Genomic DNA, 12,619 nt, shown 5'->3' with positions numbered 1-12,619 from the left:
GATTGACAAGTTGACAGGACAGACTGCGGACAGAAAATCTGTGTCAACAAGTAGAAAGGTGGATTATAATACAGTGTAAACAAGATACAAGATGATGGGAATTCCTGCAGAACGGTTTGAAGTGATCATAGGTACGTTTTAGCCAAACACTTGTCAAAATATTGACTAGGAAATAGGTCAGAGCTATCCGGTATCGCATACCTCGATAATACGCGACGGGTGGTATACACACCCGCTTTGTTGTGATTGACCTCATTGTAATGTTGTTGCTAATTAGTGAAGTCGAGTCTGATCCCTGACTTGAGACTGATGACGGTGAAGTGACCAAATTTACAGGAGTGAGTGAGTTGGGTTTAACGCCGCTTTTAACAGCATTCCAGTTATATCGCGACGTGTCAGCTGAATGTGGGAGGAAAGCCCGAAGTAATGCAGGTCTCAGACGTTTACCACTTCGATGGAACCCACGAGCACGGGTATGGTGCTGACAAACCTAGAAACATAATGGGGGCGAACCGGGATTCGAACAATGATAGGTTTCTGGCGCAACTCTGCCCAAGATCTACAGGAGGTAAAGGAGCAGAAAAGCAGCTAAAGCTTAAGTCTCAAGTGTGTGAATTCTTTTAACAATCTCTGTTTGATGAAGTGCTAGCATGTCGAGCAATACTGATTCATTATAATGCTCAAATGAAAGTTTTGCTACCACGCTGACTGCAATTGAAGATACACTTAAAATGTATCAGATCAGATTTATGAATGAGTGAGTGAGTTGGGTTTAACGCCGCTTTTAACAATATTCCAGTTATATCGCTGCGTGTCACCTTAATGTGGGAGGAAAGCCCTAAGTGATGCAGGTCTCAGACGTTTACCACTTCGGTGAAACCCACGAGCACGGGTATGGTGCTAACAAACCTAGAAACATAATCGGGGTTAACCGGGATTAGATCCCACAATCATAGGTTTGTGGCATGCCCAAGGGACGCAACTCTGCACAGCGAATCGCGGTGCCTTAGACGACTGGGCCACCCGTGCCCCCTCAGATTTATGATACAAATACACGATGTCTAGCTTTAGAAGACAAAAACACCGAAGTTCGAACTGAGAGGCGTGATCTGGTCTATGAATGGGAGGATTGACGATCTCGAAATACAGAGCAGGCGCTCTAAACCTGAACAATCCTTGCCAGACAGGGAACAAATTGTGAACAACATCGCCACTGACGATGTGAAGCTTAACGAGGTTAACATACAGAGAGCACATCCCATCCCATTACCATGAAGGGTAAGGCAATTATCGTTAAACTGACCGACGATAAGGTTTTGGTTTGGTTTGTTGTTTAAAGCCGCGCTCAGCAATATTCCAGCTATATGACGGCGGTCTGTAAATAATCGAGTCTGGACCAGACAATCCAGTGATTAATAGCATGAGCATCAATCCATGCAATTGGGATCGATGACATGCATCAACCAAGTGAGCGAGCCTGACCACCCGATCTCGTTAGTCGCCTTTTACGACAAGCATAGTCACCTTTTACGGCAAGCATTGGTTGCTGAAGACCTATTCTACCCCGGATCTTCATGGGTCCCCCGACGATAAGGATAAACACTGTATTTTGAAAGCCTCTAAAACTCTTAAAGATTCTGGCATGTTCACCACAGAGGCTTTTTCACCACTGGTTATTAGTAAAAAACGCACGGAACTTATCCCGTTCATAGTCTAAGCCAGATAGATTGATATTCAAGCACAACTACGTCTTGACAATGTGTATGTTGAGGACAATGGTTATTTATATGATATGACGTCAGACTGTATGCCCACGTTAAAACGAGGACGCAAGGGTGGGATCGAATGTGAAGTCCATGCTCGTGAAATTGACAACAACCCGACAGACTGTTAGGGGGTGGCCCGGCCCAATTGTTACTGACAGAGAACGATTCTAGGTCAGGGTTAACATTTACAACAGGAACATTAACATTTACAACAGGAACGTTAACGGACTGAAACGGATTGCATAAGTCATTGTTTTAAATTTGATGTTTGAGGATTGGTGGAAATTTGGAATAATGTCAACATGGAGCAAACCACCTCCATACTGATGAGGTGAGATGAAATGGGGTTTAACGTCACGTCCAAGTTTGTTGCACTTAAATAGTGACGTGCATGTACCTGTGTATGTGGCTGCTTGTACTTTGTACTATTTCGGACTGATGACGATTTATAGTGCTACAGTGACTGATTATGCGACACCCCCCCCCCCCCCCCCCCCCCAAACACACACACACGACATCGGGACACATTACGGTGCCAAGCCGCTCGATATATTCAGTCGCCTCTTACGAGTCGCTGTGGACGATCCCGGAATCCCCGAGAAAAACTCATTTGGTAAAATAGGTCTTCAGCACACCATGCTTGTTGTAAGAGGCGACTAACGGGATCGGGTAGTCAGGCTCGCCGACTTGTTTGATGCATGTCATCGTATCCCAATTGCGTGGATCGATGCTCATGGTATCAATCACCGGATTGTCTGGTCCAGACTCGACCATTTACAGACCGCCGTCATATAGCTGTAATATTTCTGAGTGCGGCGTTAAACAACAAACAAAAAAGGCAAACGTCTTAAACGAGGCAAAACTGACAAGATCGTGATAACAAACTGGAGGATACGTTCTTACATAGTGTCCCCGCATGTCATGGGCACTATTGCAATTAGAATATGAACATTATCAGTTAGCGTTTAGTTATTTATCATATTTAGCCACAGGCTCATTCAACAGGCTGGTTTCAGATCAGGTGGGCCTTATAATTTTTAAACAACAATCTGAAACCGTTTTGTAATTATCCAATGCTAGAATCCTTATGTTCGAGATGTGCCATTGAAAAGGCTGAGGCGAGCATCATATCGATGTTAATTGCCGTTGACGTTTGTATATATATATTTTACGAACGCTTTTAACACCTTTGTATGCCGCCCGGATCTTAGTTAGAAATCGCTACCGCCCACAGTTACAGTTGTTTTCTATTTTTATTGAAATGTGAATATCTATGCATCAAGAGAGGTTTAGGATACACAATACACGAAGTTTTATGATAATCAAATCAACAGGAGAATTATTTAGCTTTAAATAAGCCTTTCCGTCAAAGGGAGATAACCGTTAGTGATAAAAACAAAACAAAAACAAACCCGTAAACAATGAAAATCTATAAAAAAATAAACTTGAGTTGTCGGATAGGATATTTATGAGATCATGTCAACAACGTGTATTGATTGATTACCGCATTGCGCAGGAGTAAAAACAGCGCACCTATAAACATTCAAAGCATGCAGTTTGAGGAAGTGAATTAGCGCATGTCCGTCCGTGTTCAACTGTATCTCCACCAAACTGGTTAACCACGGCAGGTTGTCAATCATAATTTCGGATTGATATGTCGTAGTCACACGCCGATATCGCAGTCACAGTAAGAGATAGTGGAATCTACCTGAATGTGCTGGTAAACAAGCTACACCAGCTGTCTAACGAGGCGAGGCCGCGGGCTCCGCGTAATTTCGGATCCCAACAGCATTCGACGACGAAATCAACGCTTTCATTAGCAGAGACTACATTTCTCGGATTTTACCTCCACTTTAGAGATTTCAACAGTCGTTGACTACCACTAAACGTTACGTATCCGTAATATGCATTGGATCCGAACATACACAACCGACCTATCCGAAATTATTTGGATCCGAAATTACACCTGGATCCGACGACACGTGTCAATGCGTACCTTAAATCCGCGTTTTCATTTTTCCCAACTGCCTGGGTGATGTGGTGCTTTGTTTTCCGCAAGATTTCGGCCACACAAAATAAAACGGCTCCGACTCAGTATAGTGTGTCTGAGTTGGGTATACATGTTAATCGCGATATGGCTGAATATTGGCAATGTGATGTTAGATATTAACTCACTCAAACACTATTCACGTCAAACTGCGGCATCTCAGTGGGATATAGCGAGCACTAGTACAAGCAGCCACAATCACACACACCCTATATATAATTGCAATATTCTTGAACGCGACGTTTAACCCCATTTCACCTCACCTAGTAACATAAAAGAATTGGGTGTTTCTTGTGAGTAGCATATCTCGGGTAGATATGTATTTATGCAATACTGTATGTCGTAAACAACGTGTTTATCTCCCTGACCCACCACTCCCACTGACTAGAATAACAATGACGTAAATATTCCTATTCATGAAAATCTCTACAGTGCAATGCTCGGATCTATCCAGTGCGGGCTGTATTGGTTGGGCGGTGTGGTTTCATGGATGACGTAATCCATACAAGGCTTTCATTCAAGATCAACAGAGAGGTATGATGAGACACGCCCGTAAGACATGCACAGTTTGTCTCGCTATCCCCGTTCCTCATCAACAACACATTAAGAGCAGTAACACGCGATATGGTTAGCCTGTCGGACAAGTGATATAAAATACCAGATTATCATCTGATAAGAGCGTTTTCTCTCAGTAGTCGTTACGCCGCGAGATAAACCGTACCCGCGTGTTCACGAAGAGGACTCCACTAGACGTGGCTCCAGTCACAAGAGAATGACTTTCCTCTGCTCTGGGGTGTGGGTATTGCTGTCTATATTGGTACACAGTTCAATATCAACTGTAAGTACGATTTAACCTTAATGTAAGCTTCTGTTTGACATTAAGACTTTCCTCGCGGCCGTCTTGATTGTGAAGGTCAACGGTTTATACAAATTAAATACAATCGTGTGGTCAGTCACATCTGTGTTATGTTCTGATTAAGATGTAAATAAATTACTTATTAATAACGTTTCCTAGCGTTATAGTTTAAATTCGTTGATAATGTAAAGATGAATGCAGTTTTACTAAGAACATCTTTATATATGTAACTGCCACGTAGTATAGGATCATGCTTCTGATTACAGGTTATAAGAGACACCCCTAACCTGGGAACCTACACCCATGATGGAGTCACCTGTTTCCAGTGTCCACCTGGAACATACGTGGACAGGCACTGTACTGGGGACTTCACATATTCTGTGTGTAATGACTGCCCTGTTGGCACCTTCCAGACTCACTACAGCCAGGCAACAGGGTGCTCCCCTTGCCAGACATTCTGTCGCCATGACGACAAGATGGAGGTGGTTGAGAATTGTACATCCACCCATGATTTGAAGTGTCAGTGTAAACGAGGGTATTATCTCATGGTGGTTAACAAATTCTTAAATACGAAAATGTGTAAAGCATTTACTACATGCCCCGACGGACAAGTCGTCCTGAGAAACGGTAAGAATCCGTGTGCTTAATGGAGGATAATTATTATTATATACAGAGATCAAAACATAAACGCAGTAAATAGGGCTGGGTGATGCTGGCACACTCAGGCTGTTAAGGCTCATCATCAGCTCAGGCCCCTTGCCCCCTCTACACGCAGCCCAGACAGCGAATGTAACTTCTCCCAGGAAGCACTGCCGAGTCGAACCCACCGAGAACTTTTCGGAGAATGTGAAGACTCCCCAACACTGTAGCCTTCTGCATTACCCAGACTGTCGGAAGTGCTGTACGTGTATTCCTGGCAGCCAACCTGGGTACACTCCCAATGTCAGTCAACAGATCGGGAGGTACCAAACCTAAGGCACCGAGAACAATGGGGGTCAGACAATTTGGTACTTGGGATGCAAGCGTGACATTTCGGAAGCGAGGTCTGCATATGTGCCATGTGTTTCCTGAATCATGTCAATCACATTAGTATCCAAAGGGACAGAAAAGGTCAATGATATAAATCATTTCATTGGATTTATCAAACAGGACAAGATCAGTTTTGTTGGCCTGGATACATCCGAAGCTGTATACGAGTCTATTCCAAAGAATTTTGTATTTTTCATTTTCCATGACGCCCTCTACATATTCTGGGTCATACCGTGGATGGACCACTTTTTTCTTGTGAGTGTTATAGTGACCATTCAACAGCTCTAGATCTAGAGATTAACCATATATATGTGCAGAAAGTTCGATGTTTACTGTGTCTTTTATGCATCAGACGGGCAATTGCATTCTTGTGACCGTTCAACAAAGATTAACCATGAATTCTCCATATCTGATGGTCTTCCTTTTCAACCTGTTTCAGGCACGTCAACATCTGACACTGAATGTGGTCATTGTCCTGATGGTCAGTTCTCCAGGAAAGGTCAATGCGCCGTGTGTTCCTCATGTACGGAGAAGAACCTGACAGAGGTGTCGCCATGTAGTGGCACTGCAGATGCTCAGTGTGGACAGCACCAACTGACTGGTAAGTATAAGAGAAAGTTAGCCTATATTGTTCTTTATATGTGAGAGTCTGTACAGGTCTGCTCTAACATGCAAGGCAATTCACGACTATAAAGTTTGTATTCAGATTCCTTTTTGCAACTGTTCATATATAGTTATATGATCATCACCAATATAAGTAATTAGTAACATGTTCCTTACTAGTTAACCAAGAGTATCCACTCCAGAGGACTTCTTTGTTGAAATTAACGTGTTCGTAAAGTACTCGCCTAAATCACAAGGTTGTCCGTGTTTGGGGGGGGGGGGGGTGGTGTGTGTGTGTAGGGGGGAGGAAGGGAGGGGGGGGGGGGGGAGAGATTGCAGGACGTTGATATTTTGGACCCCATCCCTTTTGAAAATTGTATATACACGCAGACGCCTTAACCATATATATCTTTGACACCATGCACTGTCTCAGGCGTAGGTAACTTCGACTTAAGTGCTTTTCCAGGGTTTGAAATGTAAATTAATTGCATCCATACTGAAGTGGTTTTTGTAGAGGACGCAATATTGTGGGCCGGTAGGGCCCTGTTTTCTCTGTACTTGATCAGAATATATTTTGATCATGATGTTATATAATCACGACTTCTTCCCTCGCAGATACTACCAAAGCCTCTACAGAGGTGGTAACGAGACAGGACCTACAATCGAATGACGGTGCAGACATTACAACAATTGTGATTCCAGTTGTATGTCTATTTGCCATTGCTGTAACCATCGTCTTACTCGTGCTTCGTCTTACCGGACAGCGGGGTAAAACGACCATACACAGGTAATAACGAAGTATATCGCTGGATGTTGTAGATGTTTGTTTTTTTAAAACAGTAGTTTGACCTGTGGAATAAACTGCCTAAGTTTAACAATTGATTCTACATGTACATTGGACAGGCTTAAATCATCCTCTCCATTCTCGCATGGCAAACGTGACATTGCATACAACCGAAAATCAGTCGAGCACTCAGCATCACGTTTCCCCGAAAGTCATGCCAATTTCATAAATAGACCAAAATGCATTGAACACATAGTTATTGTATCATTTGTGACAAATGTGTAATTATTGTGAACTTATTGAATCTTAATTATTAAATGAAATGCATCAACCATTTCATTGTTTTATATTCTAGTGACGACAGTCCTCTAATTCAGCGAGCCTTTTTAACAAATCCAAACTCATCCAGGAAACAGAGAACACTCAGTGGGAGCAGTATATCAAGCGTTAGATCGGAATCAATCTTTCCTGATATGCGAGGTACTTAAAAATATATTACTAACCACATACATATGTCTATGCCGCATCATTGCTTCTTTGTTTGTTTGTTGTTTTACGCCGCATGCCGCACTTTTTCAGCTATATGACGGCGGGCTGTAACTTGTCGATTCTGGACCAAACGATCTAGTGATTGGTATTATGGGTAGCGATGTCTTCGGAGTACGCCGACACGAAAGCAATTAAATAACCAAGCCTGACCATCAATCCATTTGGTCGCCTCTTTCGACCAGCATGTGTTGCTGGGGGTGAATTCTAACCCGCAGTCACCATCGGGCCCTGCATAAATGTAAATAACTCACTGGTATATTTGTATCGGTGTGTATTTGTACCTTTATAGTGATCACTGATAATGTCAAGAGCGTATATTCTAATACTTGCAGATAAAGATGTATGGCGAAATGAGGTTTTCACCCTGCTATCCAGCAGGCTAGGAACAGATTGGAAACGTTTCATGAGAAAACTTCCAGGTAAGCTGTAAATCACAATTCTGTTGAAGTGAAGGGGCACGGGTGGCCCAGTCGTCTAAGGCGCCGTGCAGAGTTGCGGCCCTTGGGCACGCTGGAAACCTATGATTGTGGGTTCCAATCCCGGTTCGCCCCGATTATGTTTCTAGGTTTGTCAGCACCATACCCGTGCTCGTGGGTTTCACCGAAGTGGTAAACGTCTGAGACCTGCATCACTTCTGGCTTTCCTCCCACATTAAGCTGGGACGCCGTGATATAACTGGAATAATGTTAAAAGCGGCGTTAAACCCAACTCACTCACTCACTGTTGAAGCGATAGTTATTGGAATTAGCAATAATTTCCCTTGACCGTTGCCTGACGAAGCTCTACATTGCTTCAGCCGAATTGTTTCGAGCCTTCCTCCAATTTAAAGCTAACGCGCTGTCATGGAGATGAACTGTAAAGAGGGGCGTTTCACTCACAATAATTGTTGAATAGTAATAATCCGGTAGTTTAAGATAGCCATCGAGTCATAACAACAGGCATGAAAAGCTAAAGTTACACGTGTTCTAATTACGCCATAATCAAATTACCTTCCTGAACACGCCATCACTCACATTTTTATACAACGTTCTCTTAAATCGATCAGTTAATTAGAGTGCCTTGTATTATACAAAACCTATATCTGAGGAGTTCGTGAACTCGCCTAATACCTTTAACGTCGAGTTCACGAACCAAAGTTTCAAGTTTATCCACATATCGAACTGAACATCCGCTGTATATAATTTATACGCCTACAGTACAGAGTCATGGACGTGCTCAACATTCATTAAGTAGTTTGTTGAAACTTTGGTTGTTTAATATCAGGAATATTCGAACTCTGACCTGTACATAATAAGGTCTGGATAAGACACCACGATCGACAGTACACGTCGTTAGGACATGATGACATGTATTCAACCAAATCACCGATCCATTGGTCGGCTTTTAACGTCCGGCGTAGGCTGGTGGGGACGAACTCTTGTCCCGCACGGCCGTCATGAGTATGCATGTTGAATGAGCTTAATCCAGTGTCATAGTACTATGTTTGTTCTATCAGTGTTGTCAGGGCGTTAGGTAAGATAGTCAAGAAACGTTGATGCCTAGGTTTACCAGGGGCGGTCGGGGAGCCTAGTGGTTAAAGCGTTTGCTCGTCACGCCGAAGACCCGGGTTCGATTCCCGACATGGGGACAATGTATGAAACCCAATTCTGGCGTCCCACACACACACACACACTATGTTTGTTCTATCAGTGTTGTCAGGGCGTTAGGTAAGATAGTCAAGAAACGTTGATGCCTAGGTTAACCAGGGGCGGTGTTCGCCCATCACGCCGTATGCCCGGGTTTGATCCCTACATCGGCATAATGTGCGAAGCCCATTTCTGATGTCCCCCGCCGTAGAATTACCAACCATTTGGTTGTGTCATGCAATCCTTGATTATCAAGGTTATAGTGTTTTCAATTCTAGTATGATGATCTGTCACCACGTCTTCTAGTTCCATCTCTTACTGGGCATAGCGTTTCTCTCGCTAAGGAGAATAATTTGATTAGGCGACTCATTTTATCGTCGGGACATGTGAACTGGGTTGAAAACCAAACTTAAAACATATTTAACTTTCAAATCGGTATTAACAATAGAAATGTACCTTCAGGAAGTAGACAAGAAGATCTATAAAGAAACCCTAACAAGTTTCCGATGCAGCTGCCATAAACTTATGATCAAAACTGGACGTCATACCAATATAGAAGAAAACACACTATTACACAACTTGCTAAATATTCTTTTACGCTTTTAGATTACGCGAGTCACTCACAATTCATTGATATATTATTTACGTATCATATTCCTTTCATGTATTTATGCATACACTTTATTGATATCATGTATGTTCTATGGGCCTATGGCCTGAAACTTGGAGGAAATAAACTCTACTATATAAAAGAAACCCAAGTTATGATGGCGAATGGGTCCAGGGTACTTATCAAAACAGAATGGAAATTAGTATACCGTTTATTAAAGAAGATGATATCGGCTTGTGACACATTCATATTGTTGGTTTACAGGAAACAAAGACTACCACTCTACGATAAACAGTCGATGTGACCAGATTCAACAAGAAGAAGCTAACGATGTCAGAGAACAAATCTACAAGGCTCTAAATGAATGGTCACTCTCAAACGAAGATGACTATGTCAAAATCGATAGTGTACTTGATACATTATATGACATGTATGAAAGTGACCAGACACTCTACAACGACGTGCGTATCCTGTCTTGTCGCCTAGCAACAAGAGAAAAGACAAATACATCAGAGGAATGCGTTTGATCATGTTCCGACCAAATATGATTTGTGGTTGTTTTAAAAGGATACCAATTCAGATATAGACACCCATGTGTTCAGCGGATGTATTATGTATTTTAGAAATGATATCCATTGTGGTATTGGAAGACATTGTAATTTTTACAATTTTATTCTGTTATTATTTATGCTGTTGGAGCACTGAATATCAAGTTTAGTCGTTCTTTGTATACCACTGAGTGGTTGTATGTTAAGGTTTCTAAATCTACCTCACGGTTAAAGCGTTCGCTCGTCACGCCGAAGACCCGGGTTCGATTCCCGACATGGGTTCAATGTGTGAAGCCCATTTCTGGTGTCCCCCGCCGTGATATTGATGGAATATTGCTAAAAGCGGCGTAAAACCATACTTACTCACTCACCCAACTAAGACTGTCTCCCTTTGACACATATTGTTTCTGTTCAGTGCGCTCTGAACAATGCAGTTGTGCGTACATGTGTTCGAAATAAAGATGTGTACCCGCTGCTGCAGCACTGTTCCACACAATGCATATTCCAGTCTTCTAAACAATTAAGATACAAGGCATGAGATCACGCCTATGTCTTTGCCATAATGAGTGGTTTACACTAATACTCTCACCCTTCTAGACCTTGGAGAAGTGGGTTACTGTGCTTTGTGGGTACTGGTTTATGTACGCTGGAGGTTCTCTATTTGATAGTGAGTGATTTGTTTACATTTGTTATACTTTCTAATAAAATCCAAGAGCTTCATGGCTTCATGTTTTCTATCGTATATTTATTCAAGGACACACAATACATATTACATACAGATAACATGCAGATTTGTGTCATGTCATGGGTATCTGTCACTTTCATGACAATGCCTGACACCTTTGAAGGTGTGGTCTTGGGCTTGCTGATGCGAGTTCATTATGCATTATTTACCAGTAACCATAACATTGATACTGTGCCCGTTGAACCCATGAGATAAAGTCTGTGAACCAACAACACAGTAAGTCCTAAAACTGGCGCTGAGTCATTGCAACGTACTTCGCACTGCACGCTGCACACCTATCTGTGTCATGGATGATCACTATGACCTTCAGCTCAATAAATACATTCACAAACACGACGCACTGTCCACCGCATGAATAGAAACCTAGCAACACACATTCGTGCCACGCTCTACGCTTAATATAAGACGATGTTACAGGTCAAAGTAAGCATGTATGACATCCATATATCCAGAGTGTTGTATTCGGCTTTCCAAAAGAAATGTCATTGAAAAGATACGCTTATCATGATGAGTGGACATTTATGCCAAAAGGTAGCTCACATAAGGAACAGAAATAATACAGAGCAGAATATTTCATTTGCATCGCTGACAGTTTTATGTCGGTGCGTAAGTCAGTTTGGTTTAACGCCCCTTTGAAAGTTATCTCACGACGTGTCAGCTTGATGTGAGAGGAAAGCCCGAAGTGATGCAAGACTTAGTCGTATACCACTCTGGTGAAACCACGAGTGTGGTGCTGACAAACCTAGAATTATCATACTGACAGTGTAACCCATGATTGTAGGTTCGAATCCCGGTGTTCGCCCCGATTATGTTTCTAGATTTGTCAGCACCATACCCGTGCTCGTGGGTTTCATCGAAGTGGTAAACGTCTGAGATCTTAGGTTTGCTACTTTCTAAAATTAGCATCGGATAAAAATAGAAAGAGCCTGTTTTGTCGTCTATCTGTGTGTAACCGACCGGCAAGTATTCCCCGGCGGAGTTAACAGTGTCAGATGAATGGGTTGTTACTCATATATTCGATACAATGTACGTATGTCGCACAAGGCTGTGGATGGTCTGAACATATCTTGTATTCGGTTTTTTTCAGTGTGCTATTTATATTAAAACATATATTTTCATAACTGAAACATGATATGTGACGGGGTAACTATACTATGTGGGCATATAACTCATCATTATTGATTTGGGATGCCATTTGTGGGGCAGAATATGCTTGTTTAGCGAACACCCGGTGTCATCACCATTTGTTTGTGATTCATAAACAACATGTTCATGATATTTTTGTAATCGTACAATGGACTCTGCTTTTAGCAAATTTCTTATGAATATAGAATTGTTTTTTGTTGCTTATGTCTATATTAGTTTTTTTTTCACGGCATGCCAGACCCGTGAAGAACCCATGCTTGCCGTAAAAGGTGACTATGCTTGTCGTAAAAGGCGACTAACGGGATCGGGTG

At 42.3% G+C, this 12,619-nt stretch overlaps 1 protein-coding gene across 2 annotated transcripts; it reads left to right on the top strand.

Moving 5' to 3' along the window:
• The first annotated feature begins 4,265 nt into the window (after nt 1-4,265).
• LOC139470882 (tumor necrosis factor receptor superfamily member 5-like) lies at nt 4,266-11,135 on the top strand. Of its 2 annotated transcripts, XM_071253204.1 has the most exons (7): nt 4,266-4,651; nt 4,936-5,296; nt 6,138-6,299; nt 6,917-7,088; nt 7,441-7,565; nt 7,967-8,053; nt 10,134-11,135. In XM_071253204.1, exons 1-7 carry the CDS (start codon nt 4,586-4,588, stop codon nt 10,394-10,396), a joined length of 1,236 nt encoding a protein of 411 aa, XP_071109305.1. In that variant the 5' UTR covers nt 4,266-4,585; the 3' UTR covers nt 10,397-11,135. The 2 variants fall into 2 exon arrangements, with proteins under 2 accessions (XP_071109305.1, XP_071109306.1); XM_071253205.1 differs by lacking the exon at nt 6,138-6,299.
• The last annotated feature ends 1,484 nt before the right edge of the window (nt 11,136-12,619 follow it).

This window comes from Haliotis cracherodii, unplaced genomic scaffold (assembly GCF_022045235.1).
Source record: "Haliotis cracherodii isolate W230 unplaced genomic scaffold, xgHalCrac1.p SCAF_21, whole genome shotgun sequence".
Taxonomy (NCBI): Eukaryota; Metazoa; Mollusca; class Gastropoda; order Lepetellida; family Haliotidae; genus Haliotis; species Haliotis cracherodii.
Note: the sequence above shows the minus strand (reverse complement) of the source record. Positions and strands in the feature narration are given on the sequence as shown.